Source organism: Coregonus clupeaformis, chromosome 9 (genome assembly GCF_020615455.1).
Source record: "Coregonus clupeaformis isolate EN_2021a chromosome 9, ASM2061545v1, whole genome shotgun sequence".
NCBI classification, from domain to species: domain Eukaryota; kingdom Metazoa; phylum Chordata; class Actinopteri; order Salmoniformes; family Salmonidae; genus Coregonus; species Coregonus clupeaformis.
In genome coordinates, this window is record NC_059200.1 from 32,019,463 (window position 1) to 32,043,741 (window position 24,279).

The 24,279-nt window shown below is 44.7% G+C and overlaps 1 protein-coding gene across 7 annotated transcripts in view; it reads right to left on the minus strand.

Moving 5' to 3' along the window:
* acaca (acetyl-CoA carboxylase alpha) overlaps positions 1 to 13,583 on the minus strand; it is a 49,546-nt gene extending 35,963 nt beyond the window's left edge. For 4 of the 7 annotated variants that reach the window (XM_041885999.2, XM_041885995.2, XM_041885997.2 and 1 more), the window contains exons 1-14: positions 13,442 to 13,583; positions 9,900 to 10,173; positions 4,667 to 4,811; positions 4,427 to 4,565; positions 3,897 to 4,006; positions 3,697 to 3,778; positions 3,473 to 3,571; positions 2,503 to 2,720; positions 2,141 to 2,350; positions 1,821 to 1,991; positions 1,065 to 1,390; positions 686 to 940; positions 306 to 533; positions 36 to 186 (exon numbers count right to left, since the gene is read on the minus strand). In XM_041885999.2, the coding sequence (XP_041741933.1) occupies positions 36 to 186; positions 306 to 533; positions 686 to 940; positions 1,065 to 1,390; positions 1,821 to 1,991; positions 2,141 to 2,350; positions 2,503 to 2,720; positions 3,473 to 3,571; positions 3,697 to 3,778; positions 3,897 to 4,006; positions 4,427 to 4,565; positions 4,667 to 4,811; positions 9,900 to 10,138 (2,373 nt within the window). In that variant the 5' untranslated portion in view covers positions 10,139 to 10,173; positions 13,442 to 13,583. The remainder of the gene's footprint in view (positions 1 to 35; positions 187 to 305; positions 534 to 685; positions 941 to 1,064; positions 1,391 to 1,820; positions 1,992 to 2,140; positions 2,351 to 2,502; positions 2,721 to 3,472; positions 3,572 to 3,696; positions 3,779 to 3,896; positions 4,007 to 4,426; positions 4,566 to 4,666; positions 4,812 to 9,899; positions 10,174 to 13,441) is intronic. The other 3 variants (XM_041885996.2, XM_041885998.2, XM_041885994.2) reach the window with 1 other exon arrangement.
* Between the last annotated feature and the right edge of the window lie 10,696 nt (positions 13,584 to 24,279).

Here is a 24,279-nt window from a genome sequence, read left to right on the forward strand (position 1 = left end):
ACCAAATCCCAACCAAACAACCATATGTTACACACCTCTATCTCAGCGTAACACTGGCCAGAGAACACGTGCCCCCCGTCCTCCACGGTGTACTGGATGAGTTTCCCTGCTGAGGGCGAGCGAAGCAGCGACGGGTCATTCTCCTTTTCAAACACACACGTCTTATTCCCAATGGTGATACGGTACCTGGGAAAAAGAATCTCTTTCAGTCTATTGCCCAATTCTAAATCAACCCCTAGCAATCCCCTCAAAATTCATTTTAATAAAGAATGCATGTAATCTTTCTTTCTTTCTTTCCATCCTACCTGTCCACCTCCTCCTTCATGTAGGTGGTGTAGCTGCTGCCATCGTAGGAGAGCAACAGGCCCCCGTCGCTGAGGCGATGGACGTCCACCTCTGCTGAGGTGCTGTTCATGATGACCACATAGGAGTTGGGGGACTGACGTGTCACCTTCAGACAATACTTAGTACCCTCATAGATCAACTCCACATCCACGGTGTTGAGAAGAGTGTGTGCGGGCAGCACCTGGCCTCTGTAGAGGGGGAGAGGGGAAGAGAGGAGGGTGAGATGGTGTGTAGAATTGTGTAGGGTCAAAATCAATAGTAATCCCAAAGTCACCGGAGCACTGCAGCTTCTCGCTGGACTGAAGTTGTAACATTCTTAAATGCTTAAAGTAGCGTTCACCTTTCTAGAGAGTGCAGAAAGTTGGAGACACTGTTCCTCAGGTTGACGTCAGCCACGTGTAGAGCCCCGCTCACTATGCCCAGGATGGTGTCAGGACGCTCCGCCTGCATCTTCTCTGAGATGAGCCTGTCCAGCCAGCCTGTGTCGATGGTGTTGTGCTGGAAGCTCTCCGTCTCCAGCAGCTTGATGAGGTACTCCACTGTGGTCCTAAAGTCTCCTCTGATAGACAGCTCCTTCAGGGCCACCACCATGTTACTGCGCACACACACACGAGAGGTGTTACCATACATCATTGGGTGTTACTGACTACAAACACAATGAACTTTACATGAGTATTTCTAATGTGTGTGTGTGTGTGTGTGTGTGTGTGTGTACTAACGAGATGGCCTCTTCTCGGTTCTCTCCCCAGGAGAAGCAGTGGCCAAACTGGGAGTCTGCAAACTCATGCAGGCCTCCGGCCGCTGCCACACTGAAGTATCCCCACACATTCTTGTTACTGCGGAAGTTCAGCTCCTGCACCGTGCCTGAGCTCGGCTTGAAACCCTCATCCGGGTTCTCACTGGTGATGCGGGCAGCGATGACGTGTCCACGTGGGGAGGGGGCCGTGGACAGACCCTCAAAGTCAATCATAGAGTCTCCCCAGGGCTGGACCCCATACATCATTCTGATGTCCTTAATACGGTGTAGGGGGATCCCCATGGAAATCTGAGGAGGAAGACCGTTATAGTCTGTTGTACAAATAATTTTTGGTCAAACAAATGGGTCTTTAAAAGAATGATAAATTCCATGTTTCTGCACATTAGCTTAGCTCGCTCTAACCTAGCCAGTTACCATGGAGACAGAGGCCCAGAATAAAACTCACTATCGAGAACAGTGAGGTGTGCCTACTCAACAGAGATGTACAACACAGACTGAACAGAAGCAGGGCAGGACACCACACACACACGTTTGTTTTGCTATCCTTGTGGGGACCAAACAATTGATTCCCATTCAAAATCCTATTTTCCCTGACCCCTAAACCTAACACCTAAGCCTAAAATACCCACTTGTCTAAATGTTCCTTGTTTTACTATCTTTCTGAAGACTTCTGGTCCCCACAAGGATAGTAAAACCAAACACACACACACACACAGACCTGCAGCTGTGCAGCAGGCAGGTTGACGTCGGCCACCATCTCAGTACAGGGGTGTTCCACCTGCAGACGAGGGTTGAGTTCTAGGAAGTAGAAGCTGCCATCTTGGCTGTAGAGATACTCCACTGTGCCAGCACTGACGTAGCCCACCATCTTAGCCAGCTTCACTGCACACTGAGGAGTGAGGAATAGACTGTCACAACCCGGCAACCTAACCACAGGTCAGCGAGTTCCTCTGGTCATAGTCTCTCTCAAATTACAACATATTGGCATAGCTCTTCTCATGGCAAAGTCCCCATCCAATAGCAAAAATTGTGCCATACCCTCTCCATGTCCTCAAACACATCTGAGGCGGCGATGGTGGCAGGCGCCTCCTCGATGATCTTCTGGTGTCGCCGCTGTACGGAGCAGTCTCTGCCGAACAGGGAGATGGCGTTGCCGTACTGGTCAGCCAGGAGCTGGACCTCCAGGTGACGAGCGTGTTTGGCCAGCTGCATCACGAAGATGGGTGAGCCTGGAACCTCTGTCTGGACCTGAGGAGCCAAGGAGAGGGGGCATGAGGGGTTAGTCAATCAAAATCATACACATACTGATAACGTCATTTAGATAATTATACACATACTGATCATGTATTTCAGCCCATCATAACCATATACTGATACTGGAATTAGACTGGACTTCTCACCTGTCTGAAGAGGTTGGGGAAGTCATCAGCACAGTTGACTTTGCGGATGCCCTTTCCTCCACCTCCCTCCGAGGCCTTCACCATCACAGGGTAGCCCACCACCTCTGCAGCCTTCAGTCCTGCCTCCACATCATGGATGCAGCCCAGCTCATACAGATCAGGTGGAACGTTGATGATCCTCTTCTTCTGGTCACTCTCTGTCCACTCTACTGTGAGTCCTGAGACACACACACACACACACACTAGGGTTGGGCGGTATCCAGATTTCCATACCAGTGTGTTCGGTATTACCGGCAGTGCACACAAGGGGCTCTATTCCTTTCACCCCCAAAAAAATATGCTAACAAATGCTAACAAAGTACTAGAGAATTCCCATAGCGGATGCTAGCTAGATGCTAACAAATGCAAGCGAACATAAACTAATTGCAAGGACAGAAAACACAAGTCATAAAGTTATTCAACTATCTCAAAGGTCTAGTCACACTTCATCCAGGAGGGGATTGATTGTCTCTTCTGTAACCAAGAAGCTTGACCTTGCAAGCTAGCCACCTATAGCTAGCAAGTTAGCAAAACAAATGCATAGCTGGAGCCCTAAGCTGGAAAACATTTATTTGGCACATCTTAGATAGTTAACTTATAGTTATAAGATATTTAGCTGGCAAACATTAGTAGCTAGTGAATTTCCAGTGTAACTTGATCACCTTTCTTGCGCTGCTCAACAGTGGTTCATCACATCACGAAACTTCTGTTTGCTCTGTGTGCTCTTTGAGACAAACATACCATGTGACTGGCTCAATTTAATTTTTGTGAAAACAATTATTCAATATAAATATATGCACCGTGGGTATTTCAAAATACCCCGATATACGGTACGGTATACCGCCCAAGCCTAACACACACACCACGGGAGCAGTCTAACAACACACTTACTTCTAAGACATCAGTAGTATTAAACGGTGCACGGACATACCTGCTCCGCTCCATGGCAGGGTTGGGATGCCAGCTGTCTGAGCCACGATGGATGAGGCGATTTTGTCCCCTAGTGCCCACATGGCCTGGCTAGGAGGACCTGGATGTGGGCACAGAACACAACATCTTACAGGCCAACTCAGGCACAGGACAGAGGGACTAAAAGCAGTATACATGGCTCTGTGTGTGGATGAAATAACTAGTCAGCTGAAAACACAGTCTTACCCATGAAGGCAATGCCATTCTTCATGAGCAGCTCTGGGAGTTTGGGATTCTCTGAGGCATGGCCCCACCCAGCCCATACAGCCTGGAGACACCACAAGCATTACAAACAACACAAGTTCAAACACAGATTACAAGAAAGTTCAATCACTATTTATATGAAGGTCTAATCTAGCCCTAAATAAATGAATGTCTAGCAGTACCTGCACAGGTATTCGCTTGGCAATGTCCAGAATGAGCTCCACGTTGGCATAGTTGTTGTTATTGGTCCCTCCTGGCACAGGCACATAGTGGTCGGCCATCTTTATGTACTCTGTTGAAGATAGTGGAGTGAAAACCATTTAGGTCTGCTCTGCACATAAGATAGCATGTATAACAGTCCAACATTTAATCTCATCTTTCGTCTCTCAATATTGGCTTGCTATCATCTCATCTAAACCTCACCACCAGTGCAAAACTATTTACACACGATAGCACTTTCAGAATGCACTGCCTTTCTACACCATCAGACAGAGCCTTTTCTTCTGAACTAGGGCATTCTTGGCTGTTCAGTGCCGTTCAAGACAAAACCAACAGACAGCCTGCTCTGGTCCATCCCTGGGAGCCTGGAGGGTCTGCTTGTTTAACTCTGCTTAACGGGTCATTAAGCAGAGTTAGGAGAGGCTGGGTAGACTACAGCGACACGGTTACTCTGCTGTTACTAGTGGTGATGCTACCTTGATGTAAAGCTCACCTGCATTGGCCTTCAGGTCCTCGGGGGTTACCATGACGACAAAGCGGATGGCGCGCTCGTTGCGGAACATCTCGTAAGCCCAGCGGCGGATGGAGCGCATGCACTTAACCGCCGCGATGCCATTGTTGGCAATGAGGACCTGAGACAGGAAGAGATGCGAGTGGGGGACTAGTCTCTGAAATACTCTGTCAATAATGTGGTAAAACTAGGCCACAGAAGCTAAAGAAGCCCTGGTCTTACCTTCTCGATGACCTTATTGCCTCCGAAGCGGGTGACGAACTCGGCGGGGGAGGCCACGGTGAAATCTCTCTGCAGGTCGATGCGACGGCGGTCTCGTCCCTGCTTGACCAGGTGCAGCCCAGACATGCTTGGTCTGTGTAAACGACTGACATTATTTCAGCATTAAGAGAACACCCTAGTGTACGGTTGGTGGGGTTCACCATTTCCCAGCATTTGTCATAAACATAACACAATCATAAAAATGTATATATTAAAAATACATGAAAGTAGGGCTAGCCTATATGACACAGCCAATATACACACAAGCATAATAGGATAACAACCAAACTACAGCAGACACATAACGTAAGTGTAGCGCAAGTGCTGGTGAAACAGTCTCACTGGGATCAATGAGAGATGCTACACTGGCTGCACAAGCAGCACGTGAGGGAAGTGCTCTTGCCCTGCTGAAGAGTCTATTTCAAGCGTAAGCCTTCCCCAGCCAGGAAAAAACACCAAACCAGATCTGTCGACCTTGTAGGCTGACAGCTGTGTTTTAACAACAGTTGCATTACATCACCATGGGATGATGTACAACACACCATCACCAACCAGTCGCAGGAGGAGCTCATTCCTGAAATGTTGTTTACAGGCTAGGGCAAGCGTTTCCTCTGAGGGAAAAATAAACTAGGCTCCACCCTCAGAGAGAGCCAGTGGGAGGATGAGGAGGAGGAGCAGGCATCCAGTCGCCCAGGAGGGTGTGGCAGAGGCAGAGCCCCCAGTCTGCGTTTGGCTGGCTGCTGTGGCCTGACACTGCACTGTTGCATCTTGAGGAGATTGGGGAGCTCTGTGCTCTGCTCTGCAGGCATGCTACATTCAGACAGGCAGACAGAGGCCTCTGAATGAAGCCCCCAGAGAATGGCACTTCCCATTACTGAGCTCAGCTGAGCTCCCCCTTGTCCTATAGGAGAGAGGGGTGGGGGAGGAGAGTCTCCTCTACCACTGTCCAGTAATTCCAGTTTCATCATCAACCCTCACACTCCCCCATCACATACTCCCCTGTCCCCTGAAGCCCAACCAGACAGGATAGGGCAGCTGTGGAGAGCTGTGAAACTAATCACTGAAATGTGAGGTGCTAAAAAAGGATCAACAACAAAAACATGCCTCCCTCTTTCTGTCAGACTGGCACATCATAATAACAGTCTGAAAGCTCAGTCAACACCATATAGACTGTAGATAAATACTTTGGCATGATGTTTAGTTAAACTTAACTTGATATCTGATGTACATTTCAATTGTTTTCTTTCTTTCCTCCCACCAAATGACTGCCACATAGGCTAATATAGGAGTGTGTACACTGCTATTGTCCAACCATGGCTATGGAATGTAGCCCCATGTGTGTGGAAAGAGTTAGGCCTAGGTGACAGGTGAACAACAGTGTGAATATTTACTTCTTCTTCCGTGTATTGGCCCACCACAAACACTAAAACCTTACTGCTAGAGTGACTGTAGGGTTGAATCTCACCAGTCTCTATTAGGGCTGGCACAATTACTGTATAACTGTGTAACCGATGGTTATGGATGAAAACCGCCATGAAAATAAATTAACCATCATAACCATTTACACATTTTTAAAAAAGCTGACTGAAGACTGGAGGTCCGGGCATTCGTGCGGTTGAGTCCGTTTCTGCTGTAACATGGACTCTACAAAAGGGTTCTCCAACTGGTGGCTTGCTGGCCAAATTCAGTGATTTTATTTGGCCCCTATGTTTTCTGGGACATAAAATATTTTAAAAACACCAGCAAATCAGCCCCAGGTGATTTTCATTTTAGAAATCTGTTCCAAAGTATTTCCACACATAATAGAGAGATAAAATGAACACTGAGTGTACAAAACATTAGGAACTCCTTCCTAATATTGAGTTGCATCCCCTTTTTCCCTCTGAACAGCCTCAATTCGTCAGGGCATGGACTCTACAAGGTGTCGAAAGCATTCCACAGGGATGCTGGCCCATGTTAACGCCAATGCGTCCCACAGTTGTGTCAAGTTGGCTGGAAGTCCTTTGGGTGGTGGACCATTCTTGAGACACACGGGAAACTGTTGAGTGTAAAAAAATCCAGCAGCGTTACTTTTCTTGACACACTCAAACCGGTGTGCCTGACACCTACTACCATACCCAATTCAAAGGCACTTAAATCTTTTGTCTTGCCCATTCACCCTCTGAATGGCACACATACACAATCCATGTTGTCGCAAGGCTTAAAAATCATTCTTTAACCTGTCTCCTCCCCTTCATTTACACTGATTGAAGTGGATTTTACAGGTGACATCAATAAGGGATCATAGCTTTCACCTGGTCAGTCTGTCACGGAAAGAGCATGTTCTAATGTTTTGTACACTCAGTGTATGTGACCGTACACAAACATAAGCATGATATGAAATTATTATGTTTTAGTCAAATAATTTGCATACTGCAAATTGACCGCAAGAAGGCCAAATCAATAAATACATTTTTATTGCGATCAATTTGCAGTATGCAAATTATTTGCAACTATGTTCCGGCCCCCTGACAATCCGCTCAAGAAAAAAATTAATAATAATAATAATATCGGCCTGCGGCTGAATCTAGTTGATGATCCCTGCTCTACAACGTGATGAAACTTTGTTGCTCCTTGTTGAAACAAGCAAGGTGTTGTAGCAAACACGTTTTTGGTTGCCTAGGCAACACCCCCCTCCCTGAAGCAGGAGCACATGCAGTCAGGCGCAGAGGATATATACAGTGGGGAAAAAAAGTATTTAGTCAGCCACCAATTGTGCATGTTCTCCCACTTAAAAAGATGAGAGAGGCCTGTAATTTTCATCATAGGTACACGTCAACTATGACAGACAAAATTAGGAAAATAAATCCAGAAAATCACATTATAGGATTTTTTATGAATTTATTTGCAAATTATGGTGGAAAATAAGTATTTGGTCAATAACAAAAGTTTCTCAATACTTTGTTATATACCCTTTGTTGGCAATGACACAGGTCAAACGTTTTCTGTAAGTCTTCACAAGGTTTTCACATACTGTTGCTGATATTTTGGCCCATTCCTCCATGCAGATCTCCTCTAGAGCAGTGATGTTTTGGGGCTGTCGCTGGGCAACACAGACTTTCAACTCCCTCCAAAGATTTTCTATGGGGTTGAGATCTGGAGACTGGCTAGGCCACTCCAGGACCTTGAAATGCTTCTTACGAAGCCACTCCTTCGTTGCCCGGGCGGTGTGTTTGGGATCATTGTCACGCTGAAAAGACCCAGCCACGTTTCATCTTCAATGCCCTTGCTGATGGAAGGAGGTTTTCACTCAAAATCTCACGATACATGGCCCCATTCATTCTTTCCTTTACACGGATAAGTCGTCCTGGTCCCTTTGCAGAAAAACAGCCCCAAAGCATGATGTTTCCACCCCCATGCTTCACAGTAGGAATGGTGTTCTTTGGATGCAACTCAGCATTCTTTGTCCTCCAAACATGACGAGTTGAGTTTTTACCAAAAAGTTCTATTTTGGTTTCATCTGACCATATGACATTCTCCCAATCCTCTTCTGGATCATCCAAATGCACTCTAGCGAACTTCAGACGGGCCTGGACATGTACTGGCTTAAGCAGGGGGACATGTCTGGCACTGCAGAATTTGAGTCCCTGGCGGCGTAGTGTGTTACTGATGGTAGGCTTTGTTACTTTGGTCCCAGCTCTCTGCAGGTCATTCACTAGGTCCCCCCGTGTGGTTCTGGGATTTTTGCTCACCGTTCTTGTGATCATTTTGACCCCACGGGGTGAGATCTTGCGTGGAGCCCCAGATCGAGGGAGATTATCAGTGGTCTTGTATGTCTTCCATTTCCTAATAATTGCTCCCACAGTTGATTTCTTCAAACCAAGCTGCTTACCTATTGCAGATTCAGTCTTCCCAGCCTGGTGCAGGTCTACAATTTTGTTTCTGGTGTCCTTTGACAGCTCTTTGGTCTTGGCCATAGTGGAGTTTGGAGTGTGACTGTTTGAGGTTGTGGACAGGTGTATTTTATACTGATAACAAGTTCAAACAGGTGCCATTAATACAGGTAACGAGTGGAGGACAGAGGAGCCTCTTAAAGAAGAAGTTACGGGTCTGTGAGAGCCAGAAATCTTGCTTGTTTGTAGGTGACCAAATACTTATTTTCTACCATATTTTGCAAATAAATTCATTAAAAATCCTACAATGTGATTTTCTGGATTTTTTTTTCTCAATTTGTCTGTCATAGTTGACGTGTACCTATGATGAACATTACAGGCCTCTCATTTAAGTGGGAGAACTTGCACAATTGGTGGCTGACTAAATACTTTTTTTCCCCACTGTATAATACACTGACTAATAACTGCCATCTAAAATTCCGTGATTGACACTGCCTTAGTCTCTATTACAATGCTTCAATTCCAACAGCCCAGACCTGTGGCAGGCATATACTGTAGTTTAACCAAAACTCACTAGACCAAATAACCTACACACAAAACAGAGTTTGCAACAAGTAAGACAGTGAGAAACAAATCTGAACACCATTCTAAATAAATAGCCTACGCTTACTATGTGTACAAATGTAGCCTTATTCTTCTTGCCAGCACCATATCTGCTACTTAATCATACAAATCAAGTCTTATGTATGCCACACTCATTCACAATGTCCATTCTCTAAAGCCTAGTCCCAGTAGCTGTAAAAAGAGCCACTGAATATAAAGGAGAGCTGGTGAGGCCAGGCTCCAGGGAGAGCTTAGGGCTGAGGCTGTTGGCAGAAGGACAGCAGCAGCAGGGAGGCCAGTCCTCCCAGAACACACAGCTCCTCTATAGCAGGCAGGCAGGGTGTGAAGCTGGTCTGGCCAGGCCACATTTTTAAACACCCACACAGCAGAGAAGGGGGAGCCAGCCAGGGGGAGAGCACTGAACTGAACCCAGTGTTCTCCTGCTGCTGCCATTTCAGAATACTCCACTCCAGACTCGTCTGATGGAGACAGGTCTGTATTGGAGGTTTCTTCATCCCATATGACTGGGGCCAGATTGTTGCTGCAATCAAAACTAGTGCAGTACCATTTTGTATAATGTATTGAGATAACAGTAACCTCAGTAAAGATCATGCTATGATTAAAACACCTTTGTGTGGTTGCCATGCCTGGATAAACAAGACGAGCCAAACAGAGAGGCTCAGGTAACACAAACGAGAAAGAAAAGCCTGGGTTCTGACCTCATGTGGGGCCCATCGATATTGTCGAAGCCCATCTCGTAGCTGCTGTTCTCTGAACTGAGGCTAGAGGTGGGGGATATGGAGCGCTCCTTCTCTTCCAGGCCCAGCGTCAGGTCTGGCTTCCCCAGGAGCTCATCTTCAGAGTTCTCCTCCGACACAGAGCCGATGATAAAGTTGGAGTGCAGCACGGCCAGGTTCGGGGCAGCGGCCTTATTGGCAGGCGCGTCCTGCTGTGCCATGGCTGAAACGTCACCACGCTGGCAGGCTGCGAACACTGGAGGGAGAGGAGGGAGTCAAAACCACATGTATTTATAAAGCAGGCGATAGGACTGAGTCCTCAAGTAAGTCAGGCCCACAGCATGATGACACGGTCATCCTGGCATGGGCTGCTGTTAGATTGCATCAGTGAGTTGAGTTGCACAACAAATTATGCTGACCCTGCATTCATATTGCAAGATATTGCAAAAGAATGGTACAGAGTGCAATACATCCCAATCCTTCTTAAGTAAAGTGCTTACTGTAATATATCTCATATAGCTACAACAAACTCCAATCCAAAACCACATAGTCAACTACTGCTAGTTGACTGGTTTGAGAGGCATGGTCTGCCTTGATATTAGTCTTTGAGGGGGTATAATTTGTTGAAACTGCAACTGCGCATGAGCAGAGCAACCAGACCAAAACAGACACACCTTACCAGCAGCAGTTAGCTACTGGACCTGAAAAACAAGCAAGCATTGCAGACATAATGTAAGTGAACAGCACTGAACATATACATAGCTACCCAGCATGATAATAAATTATGTTTTACAACAGGGCTCTAACAGTCTGGTCTCATAGACTAGACATAACATTTGGTATGGTTACATAAGACAGAAGTTTACTTACGGCAAAAACTAAAGTAGGGTGGTTGTTCAGGGTGGATAGGTAGTTGCGTGTTCAAATCTCATCACAGACAACTTTAGTGTTTTAACAACAAGTACTTTTTAGGTACTTTGCAACTATAACATGAACTTCTAGCAACACAAAGGTTGCGTGTTCAATTCTCATCATGGACAACTTTAGCATTTTAGCTTGATTCCATCCAAAATACACAGTGAAATTATTGAATACTTTATTGTAGTGTTTTCACAATACCAGTATCGCAATACTCTGAAGTATCGTGGCAAGGAAACAAAATATGAAGCAGATTTTAATTTCTTGAGGAAAACAGTCCTAATGTTAGAAACAAACAGCATTTTGTTGTCACCTAAAGTCACAGTTGTTTATTTTGCAAGCTATACCACCAACAACTTTACATAAAGTAGGTTTTTATAGTACCAGATTTTTCACCCAGTCAGCTCAGAGATTCAAACAGCGACCTTTCGGTTACTGGCCCAACAATCTTAACCGCTAGGCTACCTGCCGCCCTTCTCTTGAGATTAAAGTATTTTAGTGCAAAATATGAATTGCCACAATTATGTTTGTTCTTCAAATTATGTATTTTATTAAAACAGAAAAATGAAGTAAATAGCAGAAATTATCTTTAAAAAATAAATGTAAGGTTAAATGCAAAATTAAACAGATTGTGTGATGGGCACTTTCACACTCTAAAATAAACAGAAGAGATGCTCAATTAAGTGTTTGGGTCCATACATGTTAAGAGAAAAGATAGAACAACATCAGTTAAATTATTGAAAGAATTTCAACAAGTGAACTGCAGTATGTAATTTATTCAAAAGAAAATACTAATTTTACAACTGACCCACACATTTCTTCTTAAAGAATTTCGTAAGAGTCTGCTGACTTCCACAGGCTTCAAACGTCCTTTTAAGAGGAATTTTCTCAGCTATCTGCAATACAGGTATGATTGAAGAATGAAGCAGGTGTTAATCATGGGCCTTGCTACACAGAAAGCAGCAGTTGACTAGTCCATTGTCAACACCTTGGTTAAATCAGTAGACCTATATCAATATCTTTGAAAATACCATAAGTATCATTAGCTTTTAAAACAACTAAATCTGTTTTATTTTATCATATTTTGGACCAGAGGAGGCTATTTATCCACTAACCTACATGTTGTTCCTGAAGTGAGGAGGACTCACCATCTTCATCGAATGTTTTTATAATTTATCTGCAGATAATCGCCAAAAAAACTACAAATTAGGGAGCCAAATGAAGGTCTCTCTTACCAGTGAGATTCGGTATGCTACTGACGAGTCACTCACTTGAACGTCACTGTCTGGAAAGTCCTGATGGACTTCATATCGAAAATACAAATAAGATCTTTAGTTCACTTGCCCCGTTGTGATACCATAGACATAACTACGTTGTATGATTTATGAATGGCAAGGATATAAGAGAGACTATTTAGTCAGTTCGACACCATTTATAAACTAGTCAAGTTTGCTGTTCGTCAATCAAATCACAGTAAACCTATGCGCCAGCATTTCGTGGCTGCATATGAAACACAAAAGAAAATAATGTGCCAGAAAACAATAACGCTAAGTGGATTTGGACTCATTGTTACCACATTATATGGGACGTGCAAATTGACTCACAGACGATGAAAGAGCATCATGCCCTCTCCATCCATGTAAAGGAATCTGAACGCAACCACAGCGTACACAACACACACACCCAGGTACCGTGAGGCGGGACAGACAGCAGACTGTCAAACCAGTAGTGTTTCCCTGTCAACACTCACTTTGTGACTGACAGGCGCCTGTCCTATCAATAGATCGCTAGAAGATGCATATCGTTCATTCTAGCGAGAGAGGGCTCAGCTTACTTTTTTTCAGACTTGCGAATTGTAAAAAAGTAGCCTGGCTAATTTAGGTGGGAAAAGTACCCGGCTGAAAAGTACCTGGCGCTAGTGGAAAACACTGCCAAACCCTAACCTTAACTCCTAGCCTAGCTAACGTTAGCCACAACAAATTGCAATTCGTAACATAGCGTACGAATTGAAATTCGTAACATAGGGTACGATTTGAAATTCGTAACATAGGGTACGAATTGAAATTAGTAACATAGCCTACGAATTGAAATTAGTAACATAGCATACGAATTGGATGATCATCCACAAATTAATACATACCATACGAAACAAAACAAAACATATCACACCAATTGGAGCGTTCCAGATTTACGTTTACTATGTTAGGTCTACCGCTGAGTCCATGTTGGCTCTAATGATGGGGGCAAAAAATGTCAAAACTGGTGAATCTTATGGATGGGAATCCTATGTCGAGCAAAGTAACGTTAGGTAGCTAGCTAGCTAGTAGCTACATCAAATCATGCTAGTAGCTAACGTTACTAATTTTGTGTCGCGTTATGGTTTAACTACCATAATCAAATACATTAAAAAAGCCTTCGTCTCAATACAACTCTGGTGGATGTGAATGAGTAGCGTATAAGAAAGTGTTAGATACTGGGTATCCAGCTAGCTAGACCGGCATCTTACTAACTAGCACAATGGCATGCAAGGTGTAGCTATGTACAGGCAGCAAGCGATTACTGTACACAGACAATTAGTGTACTCGTACTGAGCTTAAGATACTCACCGTGTGAAATAAACCGACAAGCAATCCTGAATATTTTATCCCAAAGGATGGGTGATTATTTATTCACTCTAATTTCAGGCATGTATTTCCAACCAAAAATCACACTATGATGACCTAATGCAACTACAAGAGACGCTTTTGACAGCAGCGAGTGGTGTGATGCGAAGATGGGTTACTTTTGGCCTCACGCTGCAACGGAGGACCAATCGGATTGCGCGACAAGATCAGGAGGAGGGCAGAAAGAGCCAAAACTGAAACTGACTGGGAGGAGGTGTGCCCAATGAGAAAACCTTTGTACTGTCCCACGTGTTTGGTCATGTATGGTCTGAGGGGTATACTTCAAAGTACATTTAATGAGTTTGCCAGCTAACTTTGATAAACAACGATAAATAACTTTTTTTTAGTTCATTAAGAAATCTAAACTTAGATATGGGTTTTTGATTGTTGAGTCAATTAGACCTTCCCATTTCAAGCTTATCTTTAAAAAAAAAAATGTAAGGTTATTACAGAATATTTTGGCAAATTAGCTGGATAAATCAGTGAACTTTCTTTGCAATATACCCCTCAGGTACCACACCTGCTATGTTAGGTTAAACCTGATCTGGATCTGAATCGGCTTCCTATTTCGCAACAAAGCCTCCTTCACTCATGCTGCCAAACATGCCCTCGTAAAACGGACTATCCTACCGATCCTTGACTTCGGCGATGTCATTTACAAAATAGCCTCCAACACTCTACTCAGCAAATTGGATGTAGTCAATCACAGTGCCATCCGTTTTGTCACCAAAGCCCCATATACTACCCACCACTGTGACCTGTACGCTCTTGATGGCTGGTCCTCACTACATATTCGTCGCCAAACCCACTGGCTCCAGGCCATCTATAAATCACTTCTAGGCAAATCCCCGCCTTATCTTAGCTCATTGGTCACCATAGCAACACCCACCCCTAGTATGCGCTCCAGCAGGTATATCTCACTGGTCATCCCCAAAGCCAACACCTCCTTTGGCCGCCATTCCTTCCAGTTCTCTGCTGCCAATGACTGGAACGAACTGCAAAAATCTCTGAAGCTTGAGACTCTTATCTCCCTCATTAACTTTAAGCATCAGTTGTCAGAGCAACTTACTGCACCTGTACACAGCCCATCTGAAATTAGCCCACCCAACTACCTCATCCCCATATTGTTATTTATTTTGCTCATTTGCACCCCAGTATCTCTATTTGCACATCATCTCTTGCACATCTATCATTCCAGTGTTAATACTAATTGTAATTATTTTGCACTATGGCCTATTTATTGCCTTACCTCCATAACTTGCTACATTTGCACACACTGTATATATATTTTCTGTTGTATTTTTGACTTTATGTTTTGTTTTACCCCATATGTAACTCTGTGTTGTTGTTTTTATCGCACTGCTTTGCTTTATCTTGGCCAGGTCGCAGTTGTAAATGAGAACGTGTTCTCAACTGGCTTACCTGGTTAAATAAAGGTGAAATAAAAATAAATAATAATATCCTCCCTGGCAGGCTTGCAGAGTAAATTCTGATCATACAGTAGTTTCCAGACTATTCTGATTTAACACAAGTAAAATAAAAAAACACAGGGTAGGATGTGTAATGTACCAGAAACCATACCAAGTGCCAGACATTGCACAGTAACATACATACTAGGTCCTGTCTTGGTGCTGGGACACAAGAGGACAGATCATTGATGAGACACATATCCTGCATATGCCTTCAAGTTAGATGGATACAGTACTTAGTTATTTATTAGATATGATTTATATGCAGTTTTTCCATTCCCCAATGAGCATGCATTCTAGCAACTGCTGAGCGTTTCGTCATTGTGTGAACTTTGAATCCAGACATTATTGTACTGAAACAGATTTTTCTCACAAAAGAACAACAGTCATTATGTGTTTCTTTTTCTTTTTAAATAACAAATCAAGCTCTAATTTAGGGTGGATTATTTTTGATAAAGGCCCAGTGCAGCTTGATTTTTCTATGTTTTGTATATATTTCCACACTATGAGGTTGGAATAATACTGTGAAGTGTGAATATCCGATAATGCCCTTTTAGTGTAATAGCTGTTTGAAAGATAGCCTGACATTTGAGCATGTTTTGGTGGGAGGGAGTTTTGGCCTTCCATGGTGACATCACCATGCGATAAATTAGTTAATACACAAATAAGAAAGAGTGATAAATGACAATCTTAACACTAATCTTATAGAAATAGCAGAGGGTGTGAACTTATTTTATGGTCATTTCTATAAATCATATTTCAATCTCGAGGATTGTGATACATTTATTGAACAGGTCATTTTTTTTATATATATATATTTTTTTATTTAACTAGGCAAGTCAGATAAGAACATATTCTTATTTACAATGACGCCTACCCCGGACAAACCCTCACGACGCTGGGCCAATTGTGCGTCACCCTATGGGACTCACGGCCAGATGTGATACAGCCCGGGATCAAACCAGGGTCTGTAGTGACGCCTCTAGCACTGAGATGCAGTGCCTTAGACCGCTGCGCCACTCGGGAGGTAAAGGGCTTTACGCCAACAATTTCAGAACAATTCAAATCAGACTGTGAGGTAGATATCTTGAGTTGTGAGATCTCTGAAGCAATTCAATGAAAAAAGGTAAATCTCCTGGTATTGACGGACATTCAGTTGAATTTTATGTTTGTTTCTGGAACATTATTGAAAGTCCTTTATCAGAAATGTTTAAAGATTGTATGGATAGAAAGGAAATGTCTACTACAATGAAACAAGGTTTGATTACTTTACTACCCAAACCAGATAAGGATAATTGATCTATTGGAAACTGGAGACCTATAACTGTTTTAAATGTAGATTACAAAGTAATCTCTCATGTGTATGCTAGATGTTTGAAAAAAGGTCTTAAGGAAATTATAAATGAGACTCAAACTGGCTTTATGGCCAATCGCCATATTCGTTGTAATATCAGGTTGATTTTGGACCTTTAAACTATTCAGACAATGTGGAATCTGATGCTCTTATTGTATTTCTTGACTTCTATGAGGCATTTAATACAATAGAACATCAATTCCTACTTCAGGCTCTTCATGTCTTTGGTTTCAGAGAAAATGATACATCTACTGTAGCAATATTTGATGAAGATGTTAATAGTGTCATTCTCTATCCAAATACTTCAAAAATATTTTCAGTACTGAGAGGTGTGCATCGAGTGTGTCCTATTTCTCAATTTCTTTTTTGGATTGTGGTTGAACTATTATCTTTGACTGTCCTAAATAATCCAGACATTCAAGGGTTATCAATATTCAACAGAGAAATAAGAATGACTCAACTGGCTGATGACACAACATTGTTTCTTAGAGACAAATTTCAAATTGAGCAGGTGGTGCAGTTGATCAATCATTTTTCTCTTGCATCGGGCCTTAAACTTAACTTGTCAAAGTCGGAAATGTTATCTTTATATGACACTGATTAAACTTTATTGTATGACATTCCAGTGAAAAACATTGTTAAATACCTTGGTGTTCATATTTCTAAGAATGATCTGGTTAGACAACAGCTTAATTTCTCCCCCAAAATTAAAAAGACCAAAACAATCTTGAATATGTGGCTTCAAAGAGATACAGTAGTGCTATTTTAGGAAGGTTTCTATTAATGAAGGCTGAGGGTGTATCTAGGTTTGTTTATCCAGCTCTATCTCTTTTTGTACATGAATCCACATGTATGTTTTTTTTCATGACTTTTCTCCTCATAAAGCTATTCTGTGGAAGGCAGAGGTCGGTAATCCAGAACAGTTTCACAAGGTACATAACAGCAGGCAGGCTCAGGGTCAGGACAGGCAGAATGGTCAAAACCGGGAAAACGGGCTAGAGCAAAATCAATCAATCAATCAATTTTATTTTATATAGCCCTTCGTACATCAGCTAATATCTCGAAGTGCTGTACAGAAACCCAGCCTAAAACCCCAAACAGCTAGTAATGCAGGTGTAGAAACCACGGTGGCTAGGAAAACTCCCTAGAAAGGCCAAAACCTAGGAAGAAACCTAGAGAGGAACCAGGCTGTGAGGTGGCCAGTCCTCTTCTGGCTGTGCGGGTGGAGATTATAACAGAACCATGCCAAGATGTTCAAAAATGTTCATAAGTGACAAGCATGGTCAAATAATAATCAGGAATAAATCTCAGTTGGCTTTTCATAGCGATCATTAAAAGTTGAAAACAGCAGGTCTGGGACAGGTAGGGGTTCCATAACCCAGGCAGAACAGTTGAAACTGAATAGCAGCAGGCCGGCGGACTGGGGACAGCAAGGAGTCACCACGGCGGTGGTGTCCGGCACGCATGGTCCTAGGCTCAGGTCTCTCAGTTGGCTTTTCATGCGTCATTAGAGTTGAAAACAGCAGGTCTGGGACAGGTAGGGGTTTCGTAACCGCAGGCAGAACAGTTGAAACTGGAATAGCAGCAAGGCCAGGCGGACTGGGGACAGCAAGGTGTCAGCATGCCCGGTAGTCCTGACGTATGGTCCTAGGGGCTCAGGTTCTCAGAGAGAAAGAGAGAGCAAAGAGAATTAGAGAGAGCATACTTAAATTACACAGGACACTGGATAAGACAGGAGAAGTACTCCAGGTATAACCAACTAACCCCAGCCCCCGACACATAAGCTACTGCAGCATAAACACTGGAGGCTGAGACAGGAGGCGGTCCGGAGACACTGTGGCCCCATCCCCGAAGAAACCCCGGACAGGGCCAAACAGGAAGGATATAACCCCACCCACTCTGCCAAAGCACAGCCCCGCACCACTAGAGGGATATCCTCAACCACCAACTTACAATCCTGAGACAAGGCCGAGTATAGCCCACAGAGGTCTCCACCACAGCACAAACCAAGGGGCCAACCCAGACAGGAAGATCACGTCAGTAACTCAACCCCACTCCAGTGACGCTCCCTCTAGGGACGGCATGAAAGAGCACCAGCAAGCCAGTGACTCAGCCCCTGTAACAGGGTTAGAGGCAGAGAACCCCAGTGGAGAGAGGGGACCGGCCTGGCAGAGACAGCAAGGGCTGTTCGTTGCTCCAGAGCCTTTCCGTTCACCTTCACACTCCTGGGCCAGACTACACTCAATCATATGACCTACTGAAGAGATAAGTCTTCATTAAAGACTTAAAGGTTGAGACCGAGTCTGCGTCTCTCACATGGGTAGGCAGACTGTTCCATAAAAATGGAGATCTATAGGAGAAAGCCCTGCCTCCCGCTGTTTGCTTAGAAATTCTAGGGACAATTAGGAGGCCTGCGTCTTGTGACCGTAGCGTGCGTATTGGTATGTGCGGCAGGACCAACTCGGAAAGATGGTAGGAGCAAGCCCATGTAACGCTTTATAGGTTAACAGTAAAACCTTGAAATCAGCCCCTTGCCTTAACAGGAAGCCAGTGTAGGGAAGCTAGCACTGGAGTAATATGATCAAATTTCTTGGTTCTAGTCAGGATTCTAGCAGACCGTATTTAGCACTAACTGAAGTTTATTTAGTGCTTTATCCGGTAGCCGGAAAGTAGAGCATTGCAGTAGTCTAACCTAGAAGTAACAAATGAATGGATTAATTTTTCTGCATCATTTTTGGACAGAAAATTTCTGATTTTTGCAATGTTACGTAGATGGAAAAAAAGCTGTCCTTGAAACAGTCTTGATATGTTCGTCAAAGATCAGGGTCAGATGTACGCCTGAGGTCCTTCACAGTTTTATTTGGGCGACTTTACAACCATCAAGATGAATTGTCAGATTTAACAGAAGATCTCTTTGTTTCTTGGACTAGAACAAGCATCTCTGTTTTTGTCGAGGTTTAAAAGTAGAAAGTTTTCAGCCATCCACTTCCTTATGTCTGAAACACAGGCTTCTAGCGAGGGGCAATTTTCGGGGCTTCACCATGTTTCATTGAAATGTACAGCTGTGTGTCATCCGCCTAGCAGTGAAAGTTAACATTATGTTTTTCGAATAACATCCCCAAGAGGTAAAATATATAGTGAAAACAATAGTGGTCCTAAAGCGGAACCTTAGGAACACCGAAATGTACAGTTGATTTGTCGGAGGACAGACCATTCACAGAGACAAACTGATATCTTTCCGACAGGTAAGATCTAAACAAGCAGAACTTTGTCCGTGTAGACCAATTTGGGTTTCCAGTCTCTCCAAAAGAATGTGGTGATCGATGGTGTCAAAGGCAGCACTAGGTCTAGTAGCACGAGGACAGATGCAGAGCCTCGGTCTGACGCCATTAAGGTCATTTACCACCTTCACGAGTGCGTCTCAGTGCTATGATGGGGTCTAAAACCAGACTGAAGCATTTCGTATACATTGTTTGTCTTCAGAAAGGCAGTGAGTTGCTGCGCAACAGCTTTCTAAAATTTTTGAGAGGAATGGAAGATTCGATATAGGACGATAGTTTTTATATTTTCCGGGTCAAGGTTTGGCTTTTTCAAGAAGCTTTATCACTGCCACTTTTAGTGAGTTTGGTCACATCCGGTGGATAGAGAGCTGTTTATTATGTTCAACATAGGAGGGCCAAGCACAGGGAAGCAGCTCCTTCAGCAGTTTAGTAGGAATAGGATCCCGTATGCAGCTTGAAGGTTTAGAGGCCATGATTATTTTCATCATTGTGTCAAGAGATATAGTACTAAAAACGCTCAAGTGTCTCTCTCCTGATCCCAGGCCCTCGCAAAATCTGCGCAGATCCAGGACAGCTAAGCCCTGGAGGAATACGCAGATTCAAAAAGGAGTCCGTAATTTGCTTTCTAATGGTCATGATCTTTTCCTCAAAGAGTTCATGAGTTTATTACTGCTGAAGTGAGAGCCATCCTCTCTTGGGAATGCTGCTTTTTAGTTAGCTTTGCAACAGTATCAAAAAGAAATTTTGGATTGTTCTTATTTTCCTCGATTAAGTTGGAAAGTAGGATGATCGAGCAGCAGTGGGGCTCTTGGTACTGCCCGGTACTGTCTTTCCAAGCTAGTGGCGGAAGACTTCCAGTTTGGTGTGGGCGCCATTTCCGTTCCAATTTCCTGGAAGCTTGCTTCAAGCTCGGGTATTTTCTGTATACCAGGGAGCTAGTTTCTTATGACAAATGTTTTTCGTTTTTAGGGGTGCAACTGCATCTGGGTTTGCGCATGAGTTAAGGTGAGTTCCTCAGTTAAGTGGTTAGCTGATTTTTGTCCTCTGGCGTCCTTGGGTAGGCAGAAGGAGTCTGGAAGGGCATCAAGGAATTTTTGTGTTGTCTGAGAATTTATAGCACGACCTTTTGATGCTCCTTGGTTGGGGTCTGAGCAGATTATTTGTTGCGATTGCAAACAGCGTAATAAAATGGTGGTCCGATAGTCCAGATTTTGTGGAAAAACATTAAGATCTACAACATTTTATTCCATGGGACAAAACTAGGTCCAGAGTATGATTGTGGCAGTGGTAGGTCCAGAGACATGTTGGACAAAACCCACTGAGTCGATGATGGCTCGAAAGACTTTTGGGTGGGTCTGTGGACTTCTCCATGTGAATATTAAAATCACCAAAAATGTAGAATATGATCTGCTATGACTACAAGGTCTGATGAGAATTCAGGAAACTCAGAAGGAGCGCTGTATATGGCCCAGGAGGCCTGTAAACAGTAGCTATAAAAGTGATTGAGTAGCTGCATAGATTTCATGACTAGAAGCTCAAAAGGCAAGCCACTTTTTTTTGTAGAATTGAAATTTGCTGTCAGTAAATGTTAGCAACACCTCCTGCCTTCGGGATGCGAGGGAATATGGTCACTGTGTAACCAGGAGGTGAGGCCTCATTTAACACAGCAAATTCATCAGGCTTTAACCATGTTTCAGTCAGGCCAATCACATCAAGATTATGATCAGTGATTAGTTCATTGACTATGACTGCCTTTGAAGTGAGGGATCTAACATTAAGTAACCCTATTTTGAGATGTGAGGTATCACGATCTCTTTCAATAATGGCAGGAATGGAGGAGGTCTTTATCCTAATAAGATTGCTAAGGCGAACACCGCCATGTTTAGTTTTGCCCAACCTAGGTCGGGGGCACAGACACAGTCTCAATGGGTGTGGCTGAGCTGACTACACTGACTGTGCTGTTGGCAGACTCCACTAAGCTGGCAGGTTGGCTAACAGCCTGCTGCCTGGCCTGACCCTATTTCATGTGGGGCTAGAGGAGTTAGAGCCCTATCTATGTTGGTAGATAGATGAGAGCACCCCTCCAGCTAGGATGGAGTCCGTCACTCCTCAACAGGTCAGGCTTGGTCCTGTTTGTGGGTGAGTCCCAGAAAGAGGGCCAAGTATCTACAAATTCTATCTTTTTGGGAGGGGCAGAAAACAGTTTTCAACCAGCGATTGAGTGCTGAGACTCTGCTGTAGAGCTCGTCACTCCCCCTAACTGGGAGGACCAGAGACAATTACTGCGGTGCCGACACATCTTTCTAGCTGGTTTACGCTGAAGCTATGTTGCACTTGGTGACCTCTGACTGTTTCATCCTAACATCGTTGGTGCGGCGTGGATAACAATATCTCTATACTCTCTACACTCTGCCGAGTTTTAGCTTTAGCCAGCACCATCTTTAGGTTAGCCTTAGCGTCGGTAGCCCTGCCCCCTGGTAAACAGTGTATGATCGCTGGGTGATTCGTTTTAGTCTAATGCTGCGGGTAATGGCGTCGCCAATGACTAGGGTTTTCAATTTGTCAGAGCTAATGGTGGGAGCCTTCGGCGTCTCCAGACCCACGTGCAGGGAAACGAAGACTCCAGACTCAGACTCCCGACTTCCGCTACATAATGGGAAAACCGGTTGAAAGTTTCTGTCGGCTGAATGGCGACACCGGTTGGCATTCCAACAGTATTTCCCTCCAGAAGCCATGAGAAAGTTGTCGGCTCGAGGGGACTGTGCGAGGGATTTATGCTAGCGTTGCTATCTGTCCTTACTGGTGGCACAGGCGCTGTTTCTTCCTTTCCCTACACTGAAATTACCTTGCCTGCGTTGCGTCTGAAGCTGGGCTTGTGCACAGCTATTCTGCTTCGTAAGGCGATCGTTCTCCTGTATATTATGAGTACAGCGACTGCAATTAGAAGACATCATGTTAATGTTACTACTTAGCTTCGGCTGTTAGAAGATGTTGACGAACCATGTCCAGATAAAGCGTCCGGAGGGAAAAAAGTTGAATGAGGAAAAAAGTTGCGATGGAAAAAAGGAAAATAAAGTAAAGTTGGCAGCAAAAACGCACAGGAAAATGACTCTTCTGTCTCGGGACATTCACTCCTTGGAGGAGAGCGCGCTTTTTCCCAGAATGCACCACAAAAGGGAGTTCCTTAGTACGTGGATGGGGCAGCAGGCTCTAAGGTGCAGGGATGCGTAACAGGAGTACGGAAAAAACGCTGGTAGGCTTGACGAGACAAGACGAACTGGAAACAGGAGAGACAGGGCTGTGAGACATAGGTTTAATCCTAGACACATTAAAAGTGGGATGCATATGGAGGGGATGGGGCAACAGAAGACGAACAGCAGAGGGGCTAAGAATCTTGGAGATGGGGAAAGGGACGATAAAATGGGGGGGAAATGTGCGGGACTTTACCCGGAGGGGCCGATCCAGAGTGGAAAGCCATATCTTTTACCGAGGCGTTAACGGGAGCCGGGGGTCCGGTGGCGGTCCGCCTGTCATCGATACCTGGAGGTGGTCTTGAGAAGAGCCGAATGGGCTCTTTTCCGATCGGCAATAGCGGTGGGCGAACATCTGGGCCGGGGTATGCTGACCTCTTCTTCTTGCTCGGGAAGAGCGGGGGCTGATATCCTAGGGAGCACTAAAAGGCGAGACCAGTGGCTGAGCAAGGGATGGTGTTGCGAGGCGTACTCTACCCACACGAGCTGCTGGCTCAGGTGGTGGGATTAGCGGAGACAAGGCAGCGAAGAGTAGTTCCAGGTCCTGATTGGCTCGCTCCGACTGGCCTTTAGATTGGGGGTGGAACCCGGAGGACAGGCTGGGCCACGACCCAATGAGCGTGCAGAACGCCTTCCAGAACTGGGACGAGAACTGACGACCCCAGTCGGAGACCATGTCCACCGGAAGTCCACGGATCCGGAAGATGTGCTGCACCATGAGCTGGGCCGTCTCCTTGGCTGAGGGTAGCTTGAGGAGAGGAATGAAATGGGCGGCTTTGGAAAACTGGTCCACCATGGTAAGGAAAACCGTGTTGCCATCAGATGGGGGGAGAACAGTGACAAAGTCCAGGGTTAGATATGACCAGGGATGGTGAGGGACAGGAAGTGGTTGAAGGAGGCCAGCCGGAGCTTGCCGAGGAGTCTTATTCTGGGCACACGCGGTGCAGGCAGCAACGAATGCGGAAACCTCAGGAACCAAGGTTGGCCACCAAAAACGTTGTCGTACAAAGGCCAGGGTCCGACAGGAGCCAGAATGGCAGGCCAGTCAAGAGGAATGAGCCCATCCCAGAACCGAGGAACGGGCAGAGTACAGGACAAATATCCGGTTAGCCAGCCCCCGGACCCGGTTCTCTATACCCCAGATGAGTGCAGCCGCGAGACTTCACATTCTTGGACCCCGGGCGGTAGGAGATGGTGAAGTTGAATCGGGTGAATAGCAGGTCCCATCGAGCTTGCCTGGAGTTGAGGCGCTTGGCAGTGCGGAGAAATTCCAGGTTCTTGTGATCTGTCCATACTATGAATGGGTGTTCCGCCATTTCAAACCAGTGCCTCCACTCCTCCAACGCCATCTTCACCACAAGTAGTTCTTGTTTACCCACATCGTAATTCCTTTCCATGGGGTTGAGATGATAGGAGAGGAAAGCGC